The sequence below is a fragment of the Triticum urartu genome, chromosome 2A (genome assembly GCF_056163025.1).
Source record: "Triticum urartu cultivar PI428250 chromosome 2A, HENAU_Tu73, whole genome shotgun sequence".
Taxonomy (NCBI): domain Eukaryota; kingdom Viridiplantae; phylum Streptophyta; class Magnoliopsida; order Poales; family Poaceae; genus Triticum; species Triticum urartu.
Window position 1 is genome coordinate 3,706,822 of NC_141874.1, and position 26,037 is coordinate 3,732,858.

Genomic DNA, 26,037 nt, shown 5'->3' on the forward strand with positions numbered 1-26,037 from the left:
AGCCATGCTAAGGAAGAAGCAGAGTGACACATTGGCTAGCATAGCAGAAGCGTAGCCTGCAGCTTGGTACGTATGTGATCGCAGCTTGGTACGTCGCCCGGAACTAAATTTCCATGATGATTGAGCACATCAATTACTCAATGTGTGCACTACAGATGGTTAGCATTTTGTTCATTCGGTATTAGTAATATGGCAAATTTATTCTGACCCTAGCCGGCAGAACCGTGCCAAAGTAATAATACTCGCATTTCTTCCTTATCGACGCAGTCATAATAATCCTGGAAGATTTCCCCCCCAAAAAAAGGATGATTTGTTGGCTTTATGAGGCGATGAGAAGACGTGGGAGGTGACCATCTCCCCTGCTTTTCAACCATACAGACCCGATGCTTGCTTGCTTGAGTAGTATCTGCTGGAAGGTTGTCTTCTTCGGCGGGCGGTAGACGGCGGCGGTTAACTGGCTTCAACACATTTCAGAATAGGCTGCCAAGGAGGGTGATGAATTGACTTACAACCAGTCTGTGGAATATCTGAAGCGTCTTCTGAAGAAATCGACGCTTGTCATGTTGCTAACTGAAGAAATCGACACTTGTCATGTTGCTAACTGAAGAAAATCGACACTTGTCATGTTGTTAACTGAAGAAATCGACACCCAGTGGTTCATGTCAAATTGAGCTCATGTTCCTCTACTTGGGGTTAACCCTAGCAGCTGTGAATTCACCTACTTGGTCTCTGCAGCTGTGATCACCTCCCCTGTTGGTGAAATAAATGGCCAGCTTGTGTTCTTCTCAGCAGAAGAATGCTAGCTGCTCATCCCAGCTGTGAACAAGGTCTGGTTTACCATCAGGCCTTGATGCAGTTGTTGAACCTGTGATGTTGTACAAAGTGAAATTTCTCTGTTGAAGTGTACATTCCTTCATAAAAAAAGGTGTTGTACTATATTACCATTGTACATGATAGACATGCTATGTATATTACCATTGTGTGTAAAAAACCAAAAACGGGTTTGGGGGTTGTTTCTTCAAAATTTCCCTTGTTGTTGTTGTTGCTCGATCACCACAAAAAAACAGAGCTTAATTAGTTTTTACCCTGACGATGAAATATGAGTGGCAGTAGACGGGGCCTGACTGGCATCATCTCAGGAAATAATTGATAGTGGTATTGTGCACGGCTACGGAGTGCTTGCCTTGTTGCTGCATGGTTTCAGAGCGGCGACTGCTGCTGCGGGTGGCAATAAGTATTTTCAAATTCATAAATATTTTTCCAAAAAAATGAATATTTGTAAAATTCAAGACAATTTTCTAAAATAGAGAACATTTTTCATAATTCATGATTAATGGGCAACGGCCTACTAGCGCTGCTACCAGGCCGTCGCCCATTAAGCTAGTGACGCGCCAGCCCTAAAGGCACTAAATACGAGGCGCTTCTATTCCTCGCCTTCAGCGAGTTTTTTTTTGTACTTTTGTTTATACTTTAAAATATTTTAAGCATACATATTACAAAAAATTCTACAAAAACAAATGGAAAATGTTGAATAACTAATTGAAAAATGGTGAACAACTATTTGAAAAATGTTGAACACATATTTGAAAAATGTTAATGACGCATTCGGAAAATGTTGAACAACTATTTGAAAATTGATGATCAAGCATTCAAACAAAAATGTAGAACAAGTGTTTTAAATATTAAAAAATGTTGAACGATTATTTAAGAAATGTTGAAAGAGTATATGAAAAATGTTAAACAAGTATTAAAAAATGTTGAACAAGTATTTGAAAAATGTTGAACTAGTAAGTATTAAAAATGTTGAACGAGTATTTAAGAAATGTTGAATAAGTATTTGAAAAATGTTGAACAAGTAGTTGAAAAAATGTTGATCATATATATAAAAAGTGTTAAACAGGTATTCAAAAAATGTTGAACAAATATTTAAAAAATGTTGATCATGTATATAACAATGTAGAATGAGAAACAAAAAGAAACAAAGATAAACCAAAAAAAATGAAAACCAAAGGAAAAAAGGAAATGAAAAAAACTGAAAAAACAAATGAGAAAACTCGGAGAACAAAAAAAACAAAAAGAAAGCAAAAAAATTTAAAAAAGAGAAAACCCGACTCTATTTCTCTACAAGTATGGTTCGCCCTACTACTATCATGAACAGAAAGCTAGTCTAGTGGCTTGACGCAGTCGCTCTAAACCAGGAGACCACGTCTGGAATCCCCACCGCGCTCCATTTTCTCGAAGGGCGTTCTTCGTCGTGAATGGGTCGGCCCGATTAGCGTATTCCCCTTAAGAGAGCGATCTTTCCCACCTCGCTTAAAGCGAGAAACAGTTGCCGCCCTAATTAAGGGGAGCTCCTATTAGACGTGTTCCGCGTCAAATTGGGGTCACGATGCATACAGGAGTCCCGAATGGGCCTGCCCATTAGCGTGGGTGCGCGTTCGTAACGCTCATACTGTAGCGCAATGGAAAAAATAAATCAAAATAACAAGCGATGTCAATAGCGCGCGTTCATAACGCTTGTACTTTAGCACACGGAAAAAAAATTACAATAGCATGCGCTGTCAAGTGGAATCGAATCCCAGAACAGTCAATTACAGAACACCATCGCTAACTACCGCACTTAACAATTGCATGTTACTATAGGCCAGCGCCAAAGGAAAGAACTAATCACAGAGCGCTAGATATGAACACCTTTTAAAAAAATTTGAACATTTTCATGCAAATTGTAAAAGAACAGAAGACAAGTAATTTCGGAAAATCTTAAAAATTTATGAAAGATGAGAATTTTTTAAAATTTTCTAGAATTTCAAACATTTTTTCAAATTGTGATCATTTTTCTAACAACGTTAATACACTTAAAATTTTCGATTTTTTTGGACATGTGCGAACAATATTTTAAGAAAAGTGAACATTTTTGACACTACGAAATATTTAAAAATCTATTTTTTTTATTATAAAGAATTTTAAAATTCGGAACAAATTCGGAAATATCTGCACAATTTTTTGAAACAACGAACATTGTTAGAAAATCTCGAACATTTTTTGAGTTTGACAACAAAATTTGAAAAACAGGAACCTTGTTTCAAATTCCTAAAAATGAAACCAGAACATTTTTCAATTTCTGAACAAATTTGGAAAAAATGATTTTTTTTTTAATTCTGCACAATTTTTGAAAACATGATTTTTTTAAGTTCCGGACACTTTTTCAATTTATGAACAAATTTATAAAACAGAACCATTATGAAAACTTCTGAAATAAAATTAAAAAAACAAAAAAATGATCATTTTTTAAACACAAAACATTTTCTCGATTCATGAACAAAATTTGGAAAAGGAAAAAAATAAAATTTTAAACTTTTTCTTAAAAGAAAGATGAATTTGAAAAAGCAAACAAGAAAAGGAAAGGAAAAGAAACAAAAGCAGAAGCAGGAAAAGGAAAAGGAAAATAAACTTGAAAAAGAAAAAAGAAACAGAGACAGAAAAAAAGATAACAAAAGAAGCGAAAATCCGAGAAAACCCGGTTCTAGACAGTTCCCAAAACCGGTTTTGGGATCCTGTAGCGCACTCTTCCTGTAGCGCACGTTAACACTGCTGAAAATATGTCGTTCGCTATTACTCTTCCCTAAAGAAGCGCTCCCTTGTCTAAAAAAAACTAAGTACACAGGCTATTCAGAATTACATGAACACTCAAGAGAGTTGCTGTGTGCAAAAGGTTGTGGAGCAATCTGAGCTTCAGAATGAGATAGATGATAGAAAGGCTCAGCTTGAGAGGAGCAGGATTCAAAGAGAGGCAGATTTGAACCACTTTGAAGGAGACACTGAAGTGTCTGAATTTTGTTCTGATGATTCAGTTCATTCAGATGGTAGTGCTGAAGCTGTTCAACAAATAGAAATAGAGTGTGCCTCTGAAGAGGAAACACCATTGCAAAGTACTGCTATTGTGAAACATGTGAAGAACCCTGGGCCAACTAGCAGATGTCACAATGAGGTAGAGAAAAAACGTTTTGAAGATTGATTTCCTGAAGCAGATGAGTTTTGTTTTGCTGGTGATCCAGGCATAAGTGATGAGGAAGAAGAAGATGAAGTTGAACTACCATACATCATGAAGAAGGCAAAGACAAAGAGTAGTAAGAAAAAGATGAAGGAAAGAGTATATTTTGATCCTTCAATTCCCAATTCACATTTACTCTTGTGCAAGAGCTTGTGTTTTGATTCTGTTTACCAGTTCAGAGAAGCATTAAGAGATTTTCATATAAGGACTTTGAGGTCTTTTCACTACCACAGGAACACTCCAACAAGAATTATTGTTTGGTGTTCACAGAGAGAGCATGGATGTGAATTTTACATCTGTGCCTCCAGGATAGCTCATGAAAGAACATTTTGCATTAAGAAGTGTAACATGGAGCACACTTGTCCAGCATCAGCAGAGAACACAAAAGTTACTACTAAGTGGCTTTTCAAAGCAGTTGAGCCATCTCTTAGAGTAGATCCTAAAGCACCTGTGGATTCACTTATTAAAAACAGCAAAGTCAAGTTTTCAGTTGATGTATCAAAGAGTGTGGCCTATAGGGCAAGGAGGAAGGCTATTAAGGTTGTACAAGGTGACCAGAAGGAGCAGTACTATAGACTGAGGGACTACCTACAAGCAGTTCTTGACACAAACCCTGGTAGCAGGTGTGTAGTTACAACATTTGAGGACCAGAAAACCCTGCCCCAACTCCTAGATTTAAGTACATGTTCTACTGCTTGCATGCATGAAAGCAAGGATTTCTTAATGGTTGTAGGCCCTTTATAGGTAAATATATAACTGCATTTTGTTCAAAATATCTTGTTGTAATTTTTTGGTAGCTAATTTGGGTATGGATGCAGGGCTTGATGGTTGCTTCATCAAGCTAACCACTGGACAGCAAATTCTTGCAGCCACAGGAAGAGATGGCAACAACAACATCTACCCCATAGCCTTTGGTGTGGTTGATAAGGAAGATTCAGAAAGTTGGACATGGTTCTTAACCCAGCTAAGATGTTGCATTGGAAGTGGAAGCAAATTTGGAACCTATACCATTATTTCTGACAGGCAAAAGGTATGCAACCTATCTTAGCCAGTAGTTCACATAAATATAGTTATTACTGGCTTTATTTGTTTTTGTTCATGACCATGGTTATTAATTTACAATCAGGGTCTTCTTAAGGCTATAAATGAGGTGTTCCCTGATTCCCCTCAGAGATACTGCCTCAGGCACATCTATGCAAATTTTCAGTCAGCTGGTTTCAGAGGAGCAGAACTAAAAAAGCTAGTAGATAAGGCTAGCTACTCATTCACCAAACATGGCCATGAATTAGCAATGGCAGAGCTTAAAGCAGAGTGTGAGGATGCCTGGAAGTGGCTTTCAAAAATTCCAAAGGAGACTTGGTGTAGGTCTTCAATGGATTACAATTGCAAAACCGATCTTGTTGTGAACAACCTGAGTGAGGTTTTCAACAAAATGATCCTTGATGTTAGGGCCAAACCAATTAGAACTATGTTTGAAGGAATAAGGACTAAGCAAATGATCAAAAGGCAGAAGACCAGGGAAAAAACAGAGAACAGCAGGTGGATGATCACACCCAATTATTCAGAGAAACTAGAGGAGAATAAGAAGTATGCCAAATTTTATGAGGCACATAAGGCTGGTCCTAACATTTGGCAAGTGTCTAGTAAGGAAAATCAGTACTGTGTCAACCTAGCTACTAACTCATGTGACTGCAGGAGGTGGGACATGACAGGTGTGACATGCAGTCATGCAATAGCAGCAATGAGCAAGATTCACATGCACCCAGAGGACTATGTGCATGAATTTTTCAAAAAACCACTATATATTGAAGCATACAAAGACATAGTGTACCTTGTCCCTGGTCCTGGATTCCGGCCTGACACCCATACTCAGGATATTGAGCCACCAGTGTTCAAAGAAAAAGCAGGGAAGAAACAAACAGTTAGGAGAAAGGGCCAGTTTGAGGTGCCTGCACCAAAAGACACAAGCAGGATGGGAACAATTACATGCAGCAATTGTGGTCTACAGGGCCATAGATTTACTTACTGTGGGAAAGCTCTAAACCCAAGTCTTCAGATGAGAAAGAACTTATACCAGGTCATTTAAAAATGTTGCATTCTTTGTTTAGTTAATAGTTGTTTAATTATGTACTAACTATCTTAATTCTGTCATGCAGAAGAATAGAGAAATTTTTAGGGGTTCCTCTAGTGCTAGTCACCCACCTCCAGAACCACCACATCAACACCAAACTTCACAGAGGCCGGCCTCATCTGCTCCACCTCCTAAAGCAGTGAGGAACAGAAAAAACAGCAGCAGCTAAGAGAGCTTCAGCATCAACTGTTTCTGCAGGAGCAGCCAGGTCTTCACCAGCACCTCCAACAGGATCAGCATCAACAAGAGCTCCAAGAGGATCAGCATCAACAAGAACATTCAATGCACCAAGAGCATCCACTGCAGAACCAGGGATATTAGCGCGCCTTCCCTGCCGGCCGCACCATCCCGCCGCCGTCCCTTCTGCTGTGAGCGATGCGCGAGGTGCAGTGCTCCCCCGACCCCAGGCAACGCGCCCGATGGTGGATGTACCGCTCATCCACCACGCCGCCGGCCGCCGCGGACCACGTCACCGACGCCGTCCTCGCGCTCCCAGCCCCAATCAACAACGCCTACTGGGACAGGCGCAATCCATGGGTCCTTGGCCCCTCTGACGACTCTGACGGCGAGTCTTCAGACGACGAGTCCTCTGACGACGAGTCCAGTGAAGATGATGAGGATGAGTCGTCTGATGAATCTGACGAGGTGGATGAGGTCGTCGTCCTCTCCGATGATGAGCCTGAAGTGCAGCTGCTGGCTCCCGTCCTCGACGCCGTGGAGGGGGACATGAACCTCCCAATCCACGTGGATGCGCTGCCGGAGGTCGATCTCCCAGACGGCGTCGTGGTGAAGCAAGAACAAGATGGCGGCGAGGAAGATGTGGTGGAGCCGGCGCCGGGCAAGAAGAAGAGGGCGGCCATGACTGCAGTGCGCCGCTCCCAGTGCCTGAAGATGCTGAAGAAGGAGGAGTGAAGTGCTGCCTTCAGTTAGTTCAGTGCAAAGAAATTCAGTTTCGTCAGTCCTGAACTTTCATAAGGTCAGTAAGTTCCTAGGTTCAGTTTCGTCAGCACTATCTACTTGCTATCTATGTCAGGCACTATCTACTACTAGTTGCTATCTATGTCAGACTATGAATGGTAGTACTATCTATCTATGTCAGATTATCTATATATGTTAGTTGCTACTTGCTACATATGTTAAGTTATTTGTCAGACTATCTAAGCTACTTGCTATATATGTTACTTGCTGCTTTCTACTTCCAACTATGTCACTACTGTCAGTTATCCACACATGATATATGCAGAGTAAAACAGACTCATCATAGATAAAACATTCTTACTTAATTAACTTAGCATGAGTACTCACTTAGCATAGTAGGTCTTAACATAAAAGTCATTACATCATAGATAAAACCAACTAGTTCTTAAACCATAAGAGTACCTCCCTCCCTCATACCATTCTGAAAGCACATAAAACTTTCCCAAAATATACACCTAACATGCATGACATTCCAAGGCCAGCTATATATAGGCCTACTAATTACTTAACCCACACACCAAGCACTTTACTCATTCATAATTGCCTTGATCCTCTCCAGCTTATCTTTGCTGGCATGCCCAGCATTGACCAGATCAGCAATCAGATACTCCAGCTTCTTCTTCTCTTTCTTAAGTAGGTCCCTGTCCCCCTCCACTTCCTTCATGGCCTTCCTCATGTTCTGAATGATATCTGCTTGGCTTTGAAGAATGCACCTTTGCTCCTTGGCAAGCTTCATCTTTTCCATACTTATCTCAATCTTTGCCTGATCCTCAAGTTGTTTCTTCTTTGCATTTAGATCATTGATTGCCTGACTGGTATAGTCCATGTCATGAGACATCTTGCCATCTTGATAGCCAAAAAGCTTGGATACATCTTCCACCAACTGGCTGTAGTTGTTTGACAGGAAATCAATTTCCTTCTGTAGCTTGGTCACCTCTTTCTCATGGGCTTGTTTGTCCTTCACCCTCCCCAAGTTCTGCTCATGGTACATGTCCCAAATTCTTGTTAGGCACCTTTGTAGAATCTCTGGCCAAGGACCATCCACCCACTCCACAACCCCACAGTTCACACCTACATCCTACAGAAGCAATTATTTATAATTAAGCACAAATCACTTAGTAACAAACTTAGTACAGATAACCAAAGTTCACACCTACATCAATATGCTCTCTGAATTAGCATCAGACATAAATTCAGTTAACAGCTATATTTAGCAGTAGATATAAATTCATTTAAATCTGTTCTTTTTTAGGTAACAGCTATATTCAGTAAACACCTAACTAATACATCCAGTTCACAGTACACTAAAGATCTCTGCATGTAGGTGTTCTCAGGTTCAGTCATGTATTGAATTCAGTTAACTACAACACACATCTCTGCATATCACACATCTCTGCACCACATGCTGCACCACACATCTCCAGCAGCAAAGCACATCACACATCTCCACCAGCAAAACAAGATTTAATACCTGCTGCACAGGACAACCCAGGAATCGCCTCCCAGTCAAAGCACCTTCAAAAGCCACCATCTTCTTCGGCCTCTGATGATGCATCATGCACGTCGGCTGAGATTCAGTGTAAGAACCACAGAAAGATGGTTCCACCACACTGTCAGGGGTTTCCTGCAAAAAAAACTTCGAATCAAACCTAAAGCAACTTGGAATCTCCAACTTGGATGAACTAACCCTAACCCTAACTCTGTTCCACCATTATGCACTTACAAAGAGCTGAGGATCCATTGAAACCATGTTGATGTCCTCGTCCGAGCTCTCCTCGTCATTCTAGGATGGCATCCTCAACTTCTACCGGCAGCAATGGCCGCGGCGGCGACGGCGATAGGCTGACCTAGCTCAGAGCACCAGGGAGAGGGGAGAGGATGAGGACGAGTGAGAGAGAGCGAGGAGGAAGAGAATGAGCGAGTGGCTGAGCTCGCTCGCTCTCACTTATTGGCCCACCGATAGCGGCCGTTCCGCAGGGGACGGGCCATTAACGGCCGTCAGCGCGCGCCGGGCGTCAGTTAGCCCGCGTGGCAACTGTTGGCGGGCCCAACCGGTCAGAATAGGGGTTAGCGCGGGCGAAGCGAGCGATTTTGCGAGTTGGTAGTTTTTTGCCACGGCTTAGGAAAAATTTGGTAGTTTTTCGCACAAAAACGTAGAGTGATAGTTTTCTGTCACGTTTCCGGCAAATGTGGTAGTTTTTGGTTAAATACTCCAAGAGAGGGGAGCAGATGATAAATGAGGCGTCGCCTCTGCCCCCGGTCAGCATCCCGGATGTTACTGATTTGCCGGGGCTAGCCATCGGCGGTGACGGTGATAGCTAGATCCGTGGGGGTGATGAAGGCTCATGGGATGCTAAAGAATGAGTCTGTGAACCAGAAATGCTCATATTGTCCATACAGTTTAAGATGTGGAAAGAAATGCAGTTTTGCCGGACTTGTAAAGCACAAGATTCTATTGGTTCTTAACTGATCATGTTTTTAACACAGAGGGAATTTTAATGTATGGCTGTTCTTGGCCTGTTGTTCATGGGATTAATCATGTAGATGATTTCGGGCAGGTTTTTGCTTTGTCTTCTATCCTTTTTTTTATCAAAAAAATGTATCTACAACATACTCCGTAGTTATACTGAACAAGAGCCATTACTGAAATGGTGCTTGCAGAATGGTTTGATTCAACAACCTGATAAGTAGAAACATGGTGATAAGGACTCCAAATCCGCACGCCAGCCTGTTTGCGGATCTGGCGGACGCTGCGGATTGGGCTGGATACTACAAGGGTGGTGATATCCAGACCGTGCACAGCACTGCACACAAATACCTATAACTACTCAGCTTACTACTAGTTAGATGATTTCAGTACATCTGCATTCTTGTATTGAAGATACACAACCTAATGCACTTAGATGACTAATGGGACAGATTGCCTTCCAGGGGGGCAGCCCCTGCTGATCCTCCTCTGCTTCGTGGCCGCTCTGTCTATCGTGTCTTCTTGATGCCTCTGCATCTGTTGACCATGTAGTTAAAGATACTACCACGGAGGATGTACCGTGGGTTCGTGGCGGCAGTGTATGCGAAGACGAGTCAACACATGTCGACGAAGGCTATAAACTTGAGCGCGCGCATTCGAGGGCTGGTTTGGTAAAACATCTCCTTTGAAAGCATGAGCATGATCAAGATTGACACAAGGAAGCAAACGTCGGAGGCCAATTTAAACCGGAAATAATTGGGCCTGCAGTTGCGGATCATGACGGGCTCTTCTGGCCTCCCGCCCGGTGAGGTCGTCTTCCAGAGCCCACTGCGGAGCTATGTTGAGGCCGAGGGGGGCCGCCGCCCCCCGCCCCTCCCCCCCCCCCCCCCCCCCACACACACACACACACACACACACACCTTGGACCAAACTCTGAAGGAAAAAATTTAGGGAGAGGTTAGATGAGATCTTTTTTTTAGCAATTTACAACCTCAAATACTCATGATTTTGCATTGGCCCAATTTGTACCAATCTCCGCCAGTGCCAGAGCCCCATGGGGGAGGCAATACCCAGCGCGATCACTGCAGTGGCGAACAAGCTTGTAGAACGACAAGTTGCGTCTTGCTTTCTTTGATCCACTTCCTTTCTTCCTCTCTCACCAAGCTGAAACTTCATGGGTATGGGCCTGAAGGGATGGAGCGCTTCAGCAAGGAGCAAGAGGACGCCCTTCAGCTCCTCTCCTCCCTCCAGAAACTCGAGTTTAGGCATTTCCACCATCTTCAGCAAATCCCTGAAGAAACTGAAGAAACTCATATTAAGGTTATAAGATGTTTTCATCCACTGTACGTTATTGTCAATACCAGGTGTTGATGCATTCTAATTTCTGATGGCTTGCTGTTCAGGTGTTCTTGTGCTTCTGATGGCTTTCTGCTACTTTGCTATCAGTACCGCTTGTGTTTATATTTCTTCAAAGCTCATGAAGACTTGATGGTGTATCTGGAAAGTTCAGTTTTGGTTTTCAAAAGGACATCATGGCATAATAATGGAAAGCACTCAGTTCTCAGTGTTTTGCCGATACCCCACGACAGTGTCTTTTAAGGTTTGTATTTTCGTATCCATTCTACATTCTACTGATACCCCAGGACAGTGTCTTTTAAGATTTCAGAAGATCTCTTCTTTCCAAGGACTACTACATGTCACCAGAGACTGGCAGAGCTGCACAGTAAGTTTATGAGTTGATCAGAATTTGTAATGCTATATGGCATCATACAATCCTTGTCTCTTTGGGTTTGCAGTTTTGAACTGTCTGAGACTAAAATTTGTAGTACTGTGTTTATTATAATGTACAGTGAATGGTACATGCTTATCTATTCCTACATGAATACTCTGTTTTTCAGCTCTAACTAGCTATTATAAGAGGGCAGGTGTTATCTCTCGAACTAAATTGCTCACCATCACCAATTCACCATTGTGTGTTTTCACTGTAAAAAAATGCAGTACAGCTGGTGAAATACATTTCATTCCATTGGCACCAAAAATAGGCTACCAACCTGGGCTTCGGCGGGGCTACCTACTTGGTGTGATCTGAGAGTGCACGGCTAGTATTCTCAACTAGTTGGGTTCTGTTCACTCCTTTGCTGCAGCGTTGTTTCTTCTTCTCTGAAAATAAATGGTCAGATGGGCGAGTGCGGGACACATGGCGGTCTGCTCTGGTGCATGCCATTGCCGAGGGACAAGCCCAAGAAGCTCTGTCAGGAAGTGTGCGAAATGTTGAATCTGGTGGTTCAGTTTTCTGAAGACCACTTTGTCCTTGAGAGCTATTCGGCGACTGTAATCAAGAATATTTGGTCGTGCTACAAGAAAAAAAGTAGCCAAAAAACTAAATAAATCTGATTTATGAAAACATGCGTGTGTGAACACTTCATCGGAGGTGCGGGCTCACTATGTTTGTATCTTTGATGCTTTATTTTAAGTCAATAAAATCTACCCTTCGTCGAAAAATGTAGTAATTGATTTCTTCTTGCTATGTACTCTTTCCTCTACTTTGCATACATTCGTTTGATCTTAATATATCTTTTTTGAGGTGTGACCGAGTTTATGGCTAAAAATATCAACATTCACTCTACATCATTAATATCATTAGATCCATGATGGGACATTCTTTTTTATATTATATTTATTTGGTATTGTAGATGCTTATATTTTTTGTTTTGCGGAAAAACTTTCAATCTATTCATCTTCAAATATGGCAGTACAACAAACACCAGCAATAAAAATCACATCCAGATTCGTAAACCACCTAGCAACGACCACAAGCACCGAAGCGAGCTGGAGGCGCGCCGCTGTCATCGTCCCTTCATCGCCAGAGCCGGGCACAACTTGTTGTAGTAGACAGTCGGGAAAGTCGTCATGCTAAGGCCCCGTATAGGACCAGCACCTCAGAATAACAACCACCGCCGATGAAAAATAACGTAGAACGGAAGGATCCAAACCGAAGACACACGAACGTAGACGAACAACGACGAGATCCGAGCAAATCCACCAAAGATAGATCTGACGGAGACACACCTTCACACGCCCATCAACGATACTAGACGCACCGCCGGAACAGAGGCTAGGCGGGGAGACCTTTATTCCATTTTCAGGGAGCCGCGTAGGACACAAACCCTAGCAAGATTGAAAAAAAGACTAAAAACGGAGCCCTCCCGCCAGCCCTTGCCAGGATCCACCGCGCCTCCATTGCCCTAGGGCCACCAGAGACGAGGCGGACCTGCGCCGGCGCCGGCGAGAGGCACGAACCCTAACTTTCTTTCTTGAAGGAGGAGGAGGAGGCGGAGCATGCTCATATTTTTTTAATATAAAGTTAATCAAACATTATAGATTCTTGCTTAAGACAACATTAATATATGAAACAAAGAAAACGGAGGGAGTATGTGGTTGCGAACCAATAGTGCTTACACCTTGTGCTCGTGGAGAAACATGCATCTTTGGCGTGCCGCGTGCATGAAGAAGTCAAATTGAAAATCCAAAGCATACATGACAGACTATTGCGTATGCGTGCCGATGGTTTATTTCATCTCTTGCCTCGTACATGCACGTACGAATAGATGACGTACGTTCCTTGCAATTTACTTCAGCCAGCCAGGCACACGGTACTGCCGTGCCAATGAAAGTCAGGCCGGACAATTGAGAAAATTATAATTCAGCGCCGTACAAATGAGAAAATATGCACGCGGCCAGATAGGTCGATTGCAGATATTCCATAGTGCTTTCGGGTGCATCAACGAGATGATCCAATGTATGTCTTAGTTCCGTAACGAACCATGCTTTTACAAAGTTGTTTGCTAAGATAGTTAATTTGAGAGCAAATCATCCTAAGAATGGGATAAAATCCATCAGAATGGATAATGCTATGATATTTAGTTTGTGAGCATTTGATGATTACTGCCTAGATTAGGGCATAGTTGTGGAGCATATTGATACTTTATGTACATACCCAGATTAGTCTTGTGGAATGACTTGTTAAGAGGACAAGTTGATAGCAAGTTGCTCCTACAGAATTGTAATCTCCCAACATTTGGTTGCGGACATGCAATTTTACGTACTGCATATACAAATTCGACGAACTGCGTATTATACGGTCTCCCTGTTGCAATTAATACATGAAAGTCAAAAGTATTTCTCATCTGCGATATTTTGGTTGCGTTGGGTACAAACCGATTTCACCACCGGAGTGTATAAATATAGGCCCTCGTAGAGAAATGGGGTTCTATATGTGAGGTACAATTCTCCGTCGATCATAAAGTACCTAAAGTTCGTGAAGGGAACTTGTTTATGGCTTGGTATGCTGGTTGTATTTTGATGCGGACATTTTTTCGGCACTAAAGGGAGGTAAGAACCACATTGAATATGCCTGGAAATAGAATGAGATGTGAATAGATATCTAGTCCTTAGATCCATGTATGAATGAATCTGAACTGGAGGTTCAGAAGATTATCAATTTGCAAAGTATCGCAAATAATCTGCCAGTTGCATTTATTAAGTGTAAAGGTGTCACAAAGTAAAATGTTCCCGTAGTTAATGTGTTGGAGAAAGTAGATATGACCTATAAGTCCACTTGGCCACCCAAGAGGGTGAGGAGTCTGGACACAAGAGGACAAAGCTTCAAGGAAGCGTCCGAAGGGAATAAGGAATTCTCAAACAGTAAATGCGGGTCAACTTAATATTGACAATTCAACCTAGGGTTAAAGGACACCCGAAGGATATTGGATACAAAAAAAAAATCAGATTTTAAAAAGTATATTTGCTAAGTTTTTAATCGTGGGTGCAATGTCCATGAATGCATAAAAACCACACTCTTCTGGCTTAAGACAAAATTAATATATGAAATAACAAAAGTGGAGGGAGTATGTGGTTGAGAACCAATGTTGCTTACATCTTGTTTTCTCATACGAAATAGGGAATTCTGGTGCTCGTGGAGAAATTGGAAGTCCAAAGCATCTATTGCGAATGCAATGTGCCGATGGTGTATTTCATCTCTTGCCGCGTACATGCACATACGAATAGATGACGTACGTGCCTTGCAATTTACTTCAGCCAGCCAGGCACACAGTACTGCCGTACCAATGAGAAAAATAAGTCAGGCCAGACAATTGAGAAAATTATAAATCAGGCCTGTACACATAAGAAAATATAAGTTAGCGCCGTACAAATGAGAAAAATATGCATGCAGCCACTTGGGTCGATTGCAAATATATTCTAGCCTTGCCCATAGGCCTAAACCATGGCAGTCTTATGGCCACATCGCTCGAGGGTGTACTTGACCGAGACTGTGGTGTGGCTTGGCTGGCGATCAACGTTCAAGGTCGACCTCTTTTTTCTTTTTCTTGACGTGATGAGCAGCCGGGAGCCCCGGCATCGTCGGAGCTCTGACGCCGGATGGTGGGCATGGAGAATTCAAGTCGGGAAGGAGACACCACAACGCTTTCACCACTGGGCTATGAGCCCACCCGCCCAAAAGTTTGAGCCAATGCACGAAACAAAATTCTAAGCATTTCAAATTAACTAAATGTATCTAATATAAGTTGGAGTAAATGTCTCGATAGATGTCACTCTACTTAGTTGGAGTAGAACCACACATGACATGCACATTTCTAGCATCTTCCTAATTACAAGCGTCTCTGCTGAAGAAACTACTATTACGATTGTGCACCACATTTTGCTAACTATGTGCACATGGCTTGCGAAACTATGTACGCAAAAGATGTGAACAGGAATGACAAGGAAAGGACTCAAGAGCTAGGTTAGGATTGATCTACTCTTGGATGAGAACTTATCAAGTACTGCACGGCCAACTTGCCAAATCTTCTTATTATCGCAAAATCTGCCAACTGCCACCTGCTTTTGAGCCCAATTAACTGTAGTTATGTTGACACTATTAGCACCAATAGATTGGGATGTCATCGAGGGAACCTGTATATATATGAAGCCATAGCCACGTCCATTATAAAGGTAGCATATCACACACTACTGCCAACAATGGCAATTATGTTCATTTCCATGCTACTTGTGCTACTTGTTCCCCTATACTTGTATCTCAAGGCTAGCAGTAGATCTAAGAACACATCAGTGCTTCCCACAAACTGGCCAATCTTGCACATGTTCCGTTCCTTCATGGTCAATGCCCACAATTTGCATGACTATCTCACACTGGTCCTCGCCGGATTAGGCCACAACTTCAGGGCGCATGGCCCACCCGGGACCGGGATGCGGTTCTTCGTCACGTCCGACCCTGCTAATGTCCGGCACATCTTCACGACCAACTACACCAACTTCCCCAAGGGTGTTGAGTTCGCTGCCATTTTCGACGCCATGGGTGGCAGCCTCTTTACTGTCGATGGCGAAGACGCTGCAACCCAGCGTGGCAAATTGAAGAGCGTGCTCAGCAACCCGCGGATGATTGCCAGTATGGAGGCTTGCTGCCGCAACAAGGTGGAGAACATCCTCCTTCCTTTGCTCGCCTACATGGCGAGCACCGACACTCCTTTTGACATGCAAGAACTGATGTCGAGGTTTATGTTTGACCTGGCTACTATGTCTCTCTTTGGTGTGGATCCTGGCCTCCTATCATTAGACAAACCACCCATGGACGTCGTGGTTGCTCTGGACACAGTCATGGAGGTGGGATTTTTCCGGCACGCCATGCCAACCTCTTGCTGGAAATTAATGAGGTGGCTAAACATCGGCCCCGAAAGAAAGCTCTACACAACGCAGAAAGTGCTACGAAGGTTCCTTGTGGAGATGATGGACAGGAGGAAGATGGAGATGATGGAGAGGAAGATCAACACATGTCATGTTGGTAATGACGAGGAACAAGATGGTGTGGATATTATGTCTTCCTACCCAGACTATGTTGACAATGACTTGTCCTATGCCAAGAACATTGGCTACATGCTTGCTGCAAGGGACACAATTGGAACGACCCTGACATGGATTTTCTACAACCTCGCCCAGAACCCAAACGTTGTGTCAATCATCCGTAGTGAACTCTCACCTATTGCATCATGCAAAGTAGCAGCCAGTGTGGATGCCATGATGATCTTTGAGCCGCATGAAACCAAATCACTAATCTATCTGAGAGCCGTCTTGTACGAAACTCTTAGGTTGTACCCACCGGGACCTTTAGAGCGCAAGACGGTGGCCGCCGATGATATAATGCCGAGTGGCCATGAGGTGCGCACCGGTGATACCATCCTTATTTCTCTGTACTCACTGGGGAGAATGGAGGGCGTGTGGGGTAACGACTGTCTCAACTTTAACCCAGATAGGTGGCTCTCGGAAGATGGCAACAATCTGAGGTATGTACCATCTCACAAGTTCTTGGCATTCAACTCGGGCCCAAGGATATGCCTTGGCAAGGAAATTGCGGTTATGCAGATGAAGACCGTCATCGCCTCAGTGTTGTGGAACTTTGATGTGGAGGTGATAGAAGGGCAAAGTATCCAACCCAAGCCATCTTGTATACTGTCGATGAAAAACGGGCTCATAGTTACGCTAAAGAAGCGACAGATGTAACATTAGATTATGGTCATATGTAAACGTACTTACGGACTACCAGAACAATTTTATGTTTCCCACACAGACATATTATTATCGAATAATAAAGGGCTCTATGAATAAAAATGTATCTTTCTTTTACGAAAGAGAACCAACTTGTTGGCAGTTATTACCCCGTTGTATGAAACATGAGTCCAAAGGCATCGAGACGCGATGTTTTTCTCCATTGTATGAGAGTAGGTATGTGTTGGTACATTTCTATGATATATAAACATTGACTGTATAATTGCTTTATTCTGTTAGTAACATGCGTGCAGTGAAAGATGTGCTGCAGTTTAGGACCGCACCGATAGCATCCAATTAGCTGGTCTCCCCGTGAGTGTGTTTATAATTAGCAAGCATAGCCCCTACTAGACCACAACCCCTAGTAGGACAACCCTTACTAGCCCAGTTATAGTCGCATCGGGGGCCACACGGTTGCAGTGGGGTTGCAAGTCTAGTGGTGGACATGCAACTGGCTAACAATCTTCCTAGGTGCGCATACGTCTGAGGTGAGACATGTCTAGTTGCATGTGGGTTGTGAACCGTGCATATGCGCATTGGGGGCGGACATTTAACTAACTAGAAGAATGCCCCGCGCGTTGCTGCGGGAGTTTGTATGAAATAAAAAGTGGTATGGACTAATCAACCAAGCTAGTGGCTTTACAATTTCTCCTATAAGGATAATTTGTTTATCAATATTTTTAAAATAAATAAATAAATTTACATCTCTATGTGTAAGTGAAGAATTGGATGAAAACAAAACCAAATATGCGTGCATGCGTCACTTTCTTTCATAGTGCTAGTATTGGAGTATGAGCCGCATGCATGCATCAGTTTTTAATTGATTAAAATACTCTTTAGGCATCATTTACTATATGCACTGCATGCATGCGTTGGTGGCTCTTAATGGGTAGATCCAATAGCTAATGTAGTCCCATCGAGTATATCCAACGGCTAAACTAATTCAGGTGATATGGCTCAAGGAGAAGCAAGAGAATTCCTAATAGTGAGGGCTAGCTATTTAGATATAGTAGATTGGCGCAAAAAGACATTTTCGTTGTTATAGCTTAGGGTTTTGTTTGCACGCTAAGGATGAAAACAAAAAGGTAAAAAAAAACAAAGCTTCAAAAAAATTTAAAAAAATGTGGCCTAAATACTACTCAAAAGCATTGTGTGTGGGACTAAAAACACATGTATGATTCATTAACAAAAAGTAGTGGTGCTTAAAGAAAAAGAGAAATGGCAGATCTACGGAACCAAAACAAAACAGGGGTTAAAACCCCAAAAGCACACATGGCCCACCTACAACCTTCTGGGCTCGCTACTTCGCTTAGCGACAAACGACAACGACGACAACCTGCAGACGCGAGAGCTATATCTTGCCCCTTGCAAGAGGACCATCGGTCTCCCTGGGGGAGCAGTTTAAGGAAGCTCGATGGCCAGTACGGGGCAGTTTTAGAAGCTTCTCTTGTTTTTTTTTTGGTTTTTTCTTTTTCAGTGCTTCTTTACTGTTTTTCTTCTGGTTTTTCTGGGTTTTCTTCTTTCTCTTCTTTAATAAATTTTGTAGTTTTATTATATAACTATGGAAACAATTATACATGTTCAACATTTTTCTAATACATGTTGAATATTTTTTACAATACACATGTTTTAATCATTTATTTGAATACGTGCTAAATATTTTCAAATACACATTGAACATTTTTTAATTACACATAACATTTTTTTAAACTACACAAACATTTATTTTCCATTCTAAACTTTTTAATAATTGTCATGACCATATTTTTGAAATGTGTGAACATTGTTTTTAAATGCCATGTGTATTATTTAAATAGTCAGAAATGCTTTTTGTTAATTATGCAAACATTTGGTTACATTGTATATAGTTTAAAAATCCGGATCTTTTTGGAAACGTGTGAACATTTTTGTAAATGTCACAAACTTTCTTATAATGGCACAGAATAATTTTGAACTATGCGAACATTTTCTAAAATTGTATAAACAATTTTTCTAACTTTATGAATACTTTATTGGAATACCTGAACATATTATAAATGTCACATGGAAGTTTTTAAGTTGCAGGAAATTTTTCAAAAATATTTCATGACATTTTTAATACATGATAAAGATGTTATCAGATTTAAGTTTTTTAACAAGAAATGTGAATAAATAAAAGGAAAAAAAAGTAAAAAAGAAGTCAGCTTAGGGCGGCATCTAGTTAGCCAGCCGTTTAGTACTCCCAGACTATCGGATCGAACAACCCAAGGAATCTTATAGAGTAACAAACTACGAATGTTATTCCCAAAAAAATATAAAAAAGCCTAACTACGTACTATGTTCCCCTAAAAAAGAACAAGTACTTAGTACAAGTACGTACTCTTCCATCAGATCAGGGAAACCCTAAGTTAGCTGCATAGTTATACGCAGGAGCAGGAGATCCTTATCTCTACTCCTAATGGACGACTTGATGAATAGTCGTCTGGTCAATTTTCGCTGGTTTTTTTTCGTCATACTCCCACCACCGGTTTTTTTCGTCATCGCATTCCGGTTTATTTTCATCATCCTATCGAAAACAACTGGGATCAATCCGTCGTTCACCACAAAGACCATGCCCCCCCCACCCCCCGCGCGCCGCGAGCCCCTCCCTTCTCTTCGCGTTCCACCCCGAGATCCGAGGTGTGCAGGCACGGAGGCGCGCTTCCCCGGCGGCAGCGGCAACCTACAAGCAAAGGGCGACGGCGGCGGCCTCGGTTCGATCTGCTGGGATAGAGAAGATGAGAGGGAGAAGAAGGAGAGGAGGGAGAAAGAGAGAGGAAATAGGAGAAGGAGGCGGCGTCGAATGGTAGAGGGTCAGTGCGGTGGTGCGGCGGACGGCGGCTCGTGCGGTGGTGCGGCGCCGTCGTCCACGTGCTCCTCCTGAAGCTCCTCCTCTCCACCACGGGTGGATGCCTGGTGAGGCCAGCGTCCCCTCCACACTCAGGTGCTCCCCCGCTTCCCTTTGTCCCCTGTTTCTCTCTTCCTCTGACCCTCTCTTTCTGTTACACATGAAGAGAACCGTGGTGGCAACACATCAGATTTGCTACGAAACACAACTTAGTTCTGAAAAGAAGAAACAAAGCTGATTAAATCCCCTATGCATCTGCTGTTTGTTTGCTGATTTATTGGGTAGATCTTGAACTGGACAACACAAATGAGGTGGCGTTAGTGGCATGGAGATCCTCGTGTTGGCTGTCTTGTTTGTCTAGGTACTGTTCTGAACATCAATTAGTGAGCTATCCTCGTGTTGGCTGTCTTATTTATACCTTCAAATATTAGTTAAAGACTAATTAAGTCACTGTTTCTTATTTTTTTTATTCCTTATTTATACCTCCAAACAGTACACAATGTCAGGAGTTGAACTATAAATGCCTGCTTATGATTAATGGATCACCATAAAAACGGAGAATTTCTTCATTTGCATTTTCATGTTCTATCTCAGATGTAGCACATTGTGTGTATGAATCATGGTGAATGTCAAGCCTACTTAGGTCATACCCAAGTAAGGTCACTATAGATGTATAGTGCTTATAAAATGTGGTGCTGTAATATAACTTTGTTCCTCAATTGGGAATTATGTTTTTCTATAGTTAAAGTGCATGTGTGTTGCTGTGATGTATATAAGTGAAAGGGAACAAAAAAGAATGGGAGAAGGGAGCTTCTTGCTTTTCTTTTTCCCTTTCGTTCTATTTGATAATTACCCATCCATCCTCATGCTTGAGTATTTTCTAACCTCCCCTGTTTTATTCTTTTGGTGCTACTTGGACGTTTCTAATGTCTGTTTTTTTGTTTTCTTTCAGAATACAGAAAGAGTAAGCTACTAGCATTCCTAATGTGCAAGTAAACCTACTGGGATTATGACTGCAAACAAAATTCATGACATGTGAGCAATTCTCAATTTAGATACTGTGAGCTTAAATAACAAGAGCTAAACTGTTGTGCCATGTTCAGAATTGGTAATAGAAAAGATAATCTAAACGCACATCCTGAAATTATCTAGACTCCTGCCTTTGGGGAATTAGGTTGCTAAGCATTACTTTGTAAATAAATGACATGCTAACTTGCTGGTTCAGTTTAAAGCTATAGGCAGGGGCTTGCAGTAGGGGGGATATCATTGTGGCAGTTGAAAACCAAAACACTTATTCATGAGTGTATGATCTGGACTGCGCTTTTCTGAAAGTATGTTACGGTCCTGCTCTTGGGAGATTAAGCTGTTGTGGTTTTGCTTCATAAATAATTGGCATGCTAAAACATTGGTTGTTGTTTCAGTGGTGGGGACCAATAATAGAAAGAAGTTGCTTCCTTAGATGGTTGGTTAGGTCGTGGGTGCAGCAAGGAAAGGGACACCTGATGACGGTTCTGGACTTGAGGTCTAACAAAAAGTATTGTTCAGTGTAGTGTTTTTCTGGTTTCATGATCAGTGTGTCAGAGGCCATGAATTCTTTTCATGCTTGCAAATATTTTTTTGATTGTATTTGAAAAGTATGCCCTGATTGAGAGTCTAGGAGGGATCTTGCTGAACAAATATACCTGACTTCATGAATGTTTGTACAGTTAGTCAGAGATGAAATGACAAGCAGCTCTCCTGCATTGTTCGAGAAGAAAAGAAAACAAAAGACGAGGATTATATAATCCCACTTTATGCTTACAGTTAGTCCGAGATTCAAGTGATTATTTGTGCCGCGGTCGCTACAACAAATCATCTAAAATAAGCTACTAGCGTTTTTTTTATCCAAGCTTTCTTGCTTAGAATTAGATAATATACGCCTGCTTCATACATATTACTCTTTCTGAGAGGGACATGATCATCATGAAATCAGCAAATTATATATGCATATGTGCTTTACTAAATATTATTCTCTCTGTATACCTTCTTTATTTTTATTAGAGAAACGGTTGAGATAGTACACTCAGACTAATGCATTGCATGTCTTTTTGTACTTAAACCAGAGGCAAAAGCACTTTAAAATATGTTCCGCTGCCTCTTCTCCTCTTCTCCCCTTCATTGCTCTGCTTCTTCCCCTGATTCCTCTTTTTCGTTTTTTCTCTTTGTGGCGCCGCCGAGGATGAGTGGAGCAGCTGCTAAAGCAGGCGCGACGCTGGTCGCCTGCACATCGGCTGCGTTCTGAACTAATGCTTTCTGCAACTGCAATGTTCCCCTTCACATTGTATCTTGTGTAGGCAGAAGGAATGCAGCTCAGTGACGGCGTCGGCTACAACTGGATCGATGGCCTGAAGGCTTTTACTAAGAAGATGAAGAATGTTGTAGAATCGTGTCCATCAACAAAGAGTCTTACTACTACCGGTTGGAGAGGCTCTATCCTCAGGTGATTGATTACTTAAGAAGTATACTGAATTATGATATCCATCGATCTAATTTTGTATAGGAAGTTTGAAAAACTAAAGAATCTGTGGTACATGATTTGATTTACTCATTCAGATTTTAGTAAATTGTGACCGGAAGTTTTTTTTCACAAAACCAGTGCACCACCCTTTCTACACACATCATTCATGGATTGGCAGACTAAAGGTTCTATTCAACATCTCTGGATGGAAGCTCTAACTTTTCCTCTTTGTTTCCAATAAGCTACTTTCTTCGAGATTGTGCAATGAAGGATTTTGATGGTAAGGGATCGTAGAGCCTCGGGTGACTAGCATTAAGATAGGAAGGCTGTTGCCGCCCTTGTCCCTTGCTGCTGTGTTGCCACGGTGGCGTCAATCACTGGCTTATTTAGAACAATAGTTAGTGGATTTTGTGATAAGGGCGAGGGCCGAGAGTGAGAGGGACGGGGTTGGGATTGGTCTGTTGTATGCGTGAAATTATTTCCCTACTTCAGAAAATATGGCAAATTGCATTTCATTAGAGATTGATTTACAGCAAATTGCATGAGCGAGTGGTTCATGCATTTTTCATCAAGTCGTACATTTTCTTGGTTATGACATAAGGGTAAATGTACTGGTTGGTTGCTTCAAGACTTAATAACAGACACTATGACAATGGCTCAAGAGATATCAGATCTACCTTCTTGGCTGGGGGCGTTATGGGTGGCGCACGCCTCGACCCCCTTGATGGCCGTGGTGGATGGACATGAACACGAGGGGGGATCAGGGCGGAGAGCAGGGTGGTTGGCAGGGGACTCATCCTTGGCAGTTCATGGGAAAGTACGGTGTGAAGCAGAGGGGGCGCCATGGCGAAGGTGAGGTAGCCGTCATCCGGTCATCTGTACTCCTAATGTCTTTGTTGGTAGTCTCCGCTCACCGGTTAAATTTCGTCCCACCAACACCGTTTTTTTCGTCCTCCCTCCCACCTCCCACTCCCAGCTATTCCCACCGGCTTTATTTTATGTGATCTGAATCTGAGCGAGTCTTAAATTTTGGTGCAGTGTGAAAGGAGGAAAATGGTTGCCGGAAAGCAGGTAGATCTACACCTTGATAGATGGCATTTTGCGGTACATTGTTTAGGTAAGGATATTGTGCTTTCTTCTGAAAACTCTGGACTGTCGACAAGATTGAGTTGTGTTCCATTTTTTAAAAATTACTTAGAATCCTGGTTCTGGTTCTGGCAATACTACTATGAACTGGCATACCTCGTGATCATGAGAGGATGACAAGTTCCTGATCCCCAAGAACGCCCTCATGTGTGGCTGCCGGTCGTCGGACAAGACATCTCTGACGACTTAGCCACACAGCAAACCTAAGTTCGTCATGGGAGGATGTCACCTTGGACTGGAGCAACAGACGTCAAAAATTTACCAGGAAAAAAGGCTCACAAATAAGAGTGACCCAAACACAAATTGTCGTACGTTTGCAATTAAACTCTTAGTAGCGGCTTGATTCTTACTATTGTTACTTTGGTGGTGGGTATAATTAGTCATGTAGTAGCATCTTAGCTTCATCTTATTTCTTGAGAACATATCTAGCTATCAGATCTTCAAGAGTACACCATAAAAATTGAAACGCCTATCAGCTTCATAGAAGAAAGTTAGTCTTATGATAGAAGAAAGGCCCATCAGCCCTTACAGTGCTTGATTGGTTAGCGACTGCTTTTCAGGCTCAACTGATTACTGACTACGTCCAACAACATATGACTAACATGACCAAGTAGAAGTAAATTTCGTTGTGATCAAGACGGTGCCTTTATTTTGGAAAACACGATTGAGATGGGTAGGCGCATGGGCATCTCACCGGAACAAATAGACAGACTAATTTCACTCATACACAGGTTGATTATATTATACGGTCAATTCACGAAGTAGCCGGATACCTTCTGCTTGAAGTTTGAAAGCCATTAGCATGCTAAATTATATGGATGTGCTGGTCTTGACGTGTGTGCACGTACATTGTAAAATAAACTTGAGTAATGATTAATACCTTGTTTACTCTTACTCTTTGTTTGCTTTACAAGTATTTGGATTATCTATTATGTTTCAGAATTTCTCGAACTATGATATCTCCATATCCATCTAATGAATGCCCCCTCCCCCCCGTTAATTTCATTCAAGATATCTTAAGGAGAAATTTGGTTTTTGGTGAACTGAAACAATATACCAATAAAAAATTAGCGCTTGGTTGTACATATGAATGTTAACTTTGTTAAAATAATTCTCCCTTTATAAGAGAAGATGTCTTAGTTCAAATATATTGTTATCATGGTTTGTTTTTGTTTCTAATAGCTCCACTTGTAGATTTATCTTCCCTATGTATCCATCGGCCGATACATCCTGTACATCATCGACAAAGAGGCACGTCGTCTACATATTATGGATCCTATTCAATCATCACAATTGTCAAAGGATAAAAGCTTAAGGCATTCACTAAAATTAAGACCTTCTCCGTGGGTTACTGTCAGAGGATAAAAACTTGAGTATTGTGGGTTAGATGTTTTAAGACCTTCTCCGTGAATTTTTCATACTAACTACATTTATTTTTTCTGCAGGATGGGTATGAATTGAGGAAGCAATTTTTATTATACTTGCTAAAACATCGCGGGAATGAAGCTAGAAGAAACTTTCCTGATATTGTGAAAGAATTTCTTAAGCGCATCATTTAGATATTAATTTTTTTGTAATAGATGTTAAGTTGTAACATCACTCAGCTTGTTACATTGCAATAATGGACTTCAGTTTGTGTTATATTGTTTGTATGTGTGGATTTTAACATATAACTCTGATAAACTATTTCAAAAGCCTGTGGCAACGCACGGGCACTCTACTAGTCCTTAATAAAAAAGAGTTAACGCGGGTATTCGATGGCCGATGCGGAGCAGCAGCAGGTTGTGGCGGCGGAACCTGAGGAGTGCAGCCGGTCGGCGGTGATCTTCCTTGTGGGCTGCGCCGTGGCCGTGCTCGTCTCCATCGCCATCTCCGTCGCCATCGTCCTCGGGAATCTGTGCGCCTCCATCAGCAGCGGCCACGATGACTACGATAACGCTCTCAAGCTCGTCGCGCTCACGCTCCTCCTTTGCCTGGCCCTCGGCCTGGCTGCCTGCATCCTCGGCATCCTCATTGCTATGCTCGTTCACCGGCACCACGGATACCTGCAAGGAGAGCGGTTAGTCGACAAGTTGCTTCTACTCTGGTGACCCATACATCAAACCGTTTCGGCCGCACGTGCACACTCACGCTGGTTTAGATAAGCCGGATTTATTATAATCGCCGTAATGAGCCCAAGTATAAGACAATGGTTTCCATTGTTAGGCTCCATGCCTCATGCAACACTTCGTCTTTGTTATTCATCTTTTTTCTGGATGTAATTAAGTTTGTCTTCATCGAT

At 42.1% G+C, this 26,037-nt stretch overlaps 3 protein-coding genes and 1 long non-coding RNA gene across 5 annotated transcripts; 3 read left to right on the plus strand and 1 right to left on the minus strand.

The window, feature by feature from the left end:
• Nucleotides 1-3,679: 3,679 nt before the first annotated feature.
• Nucleotides 3,680-6,503, plus strand: LOC147982685 (uncharacterized). The gene is made up of 6 exons (XM_087540527.1): nucleotides 3,680-3,929; nucleotides 4,056-4,266; nucleotides 4,360-4,730; nucleotides 4,849-5,081; nucleotides 5,178-6,128; nucleotides 6,381-6,503. Exons 1-6 carry the CDS (start codon nucleotides 3,680-3,682, stop codon nucleotides 6,501-6,503), a joined length of 2,139 nt encoding a protein of 712 aa, XP_087396653.1.
• Nucleotides 6,504-7,686: 1,183 nt separating this feature from the next.
• On the minus strand, nucleotides 7,687-8,910 carry LOC147982686 (uncharacterized). The gene is made up of 3 exons (XM_087542643.1): nucleotides 8,884-8,910; nucleotides 8,632-8,784; nucleotides 7,687-8,238 (listed from the first exon to the last, which is right to left on the minus strand). Exons 1-3 carry the CDS (start codon nucleotides 8,908-8,910, stop codon nucleotides 7,687-7,689), a joined length of 732 nt encoding a protein of 243 aa, XP_087398769.1.
• A 6,756-nt stretch (nucleotides 8,911-15,666) lies between these two features.
• LOC125534952 (noroxomaritidine synthase 1-like) lies at nucleotides 15,667-17,202 on the plus strand. 2 transcript variants are annotated; one of them, XM_087539315.1, is made up of 2 exons: nucleotides 15,667-15,972; nucleotides 16,063-17,202. In XM_087539315.1, the coding sequence occupies exons 1-2, from the start codon at nucleotides 15,667-15,669 to the stop codon at nucleotides 17,200-17,202; spliced, it is 1,446 nt and encodes a 481-aa protein (XP_087395441.1). The 2 variants fall into 2 exon arrangements, with proteins under 2 accessions (XP_087395441.1, XP_048553970.2); XM_048698013.2 differs by having other exon boundaries at nucleotides 15,667-17,202.
• A 2,679-nt stretch (nucleotides 17,203-19,881) lies between these two features.
• On the plus strand, nucleotides 19,882-25,243 carry LOC125546191 (uncharacterized). The gene is made up of 3 exons (XR_015615481.1): nucleotides 19,882-20,209; nucleotides 20,399-23,462; nucleotides 23,649-25,243. It is a non-coding gene; the product is annotated as an uncharacterized LOC125546191 (long non-coding RNA).
• The last annotated feature ends 794 nt before the right edge of the window (nucleotides 25,244-26,037 follow it).

Coding starts and splice junctions, on each gene's coding strand:
- LOC147982685 (XM_087540527.1), top strand. CDS start 3,680: ATGAACACTCAAGAGAGTTGCTGTGTGCAAAAGGTTGTGGAGCAATCT. Junction 3,930..4,055: donor AGAGGAAACACCATTGCAAA/GTACTGCTATTG, acceptor CTGGTGATCCAG/GCATAAGTGATGAGGAAGAA. Junction 5,082..5,177: donor TTATTTCTGACAGGCAAAAG/GTATGCAACCTA, acceptor ATTTACAATCAG/GGTCTTCTTAAGGCTATAAA.
- LOC147982686 (XM_087542643.1), bottom strand. CDS start 8,910: ATGGTTTCAATGGATCCTCAGCTCTTT. Junction 8,785..8,883: donor CAATGGATCCTCAGCTCTTT/GTAAGTGCATAA, acceptor TTTTTTTTGCAG/GAAACCCCTGACAGTGTGGT. Junction 8,239..8,631: donor TGGGTTGTCCTGTGCAGCAG/GTATTAAATCTT, acceptor TTGCTTCTGTAG/GATGTAGGTGTGAACTGTGG.
- LOC125534952 (XM_048698013.2), top strand. CDS start 15,667: ATGGCAATTATGTTCATTTCCATGCTACTTGTGCTACTTGTTCCCCTA.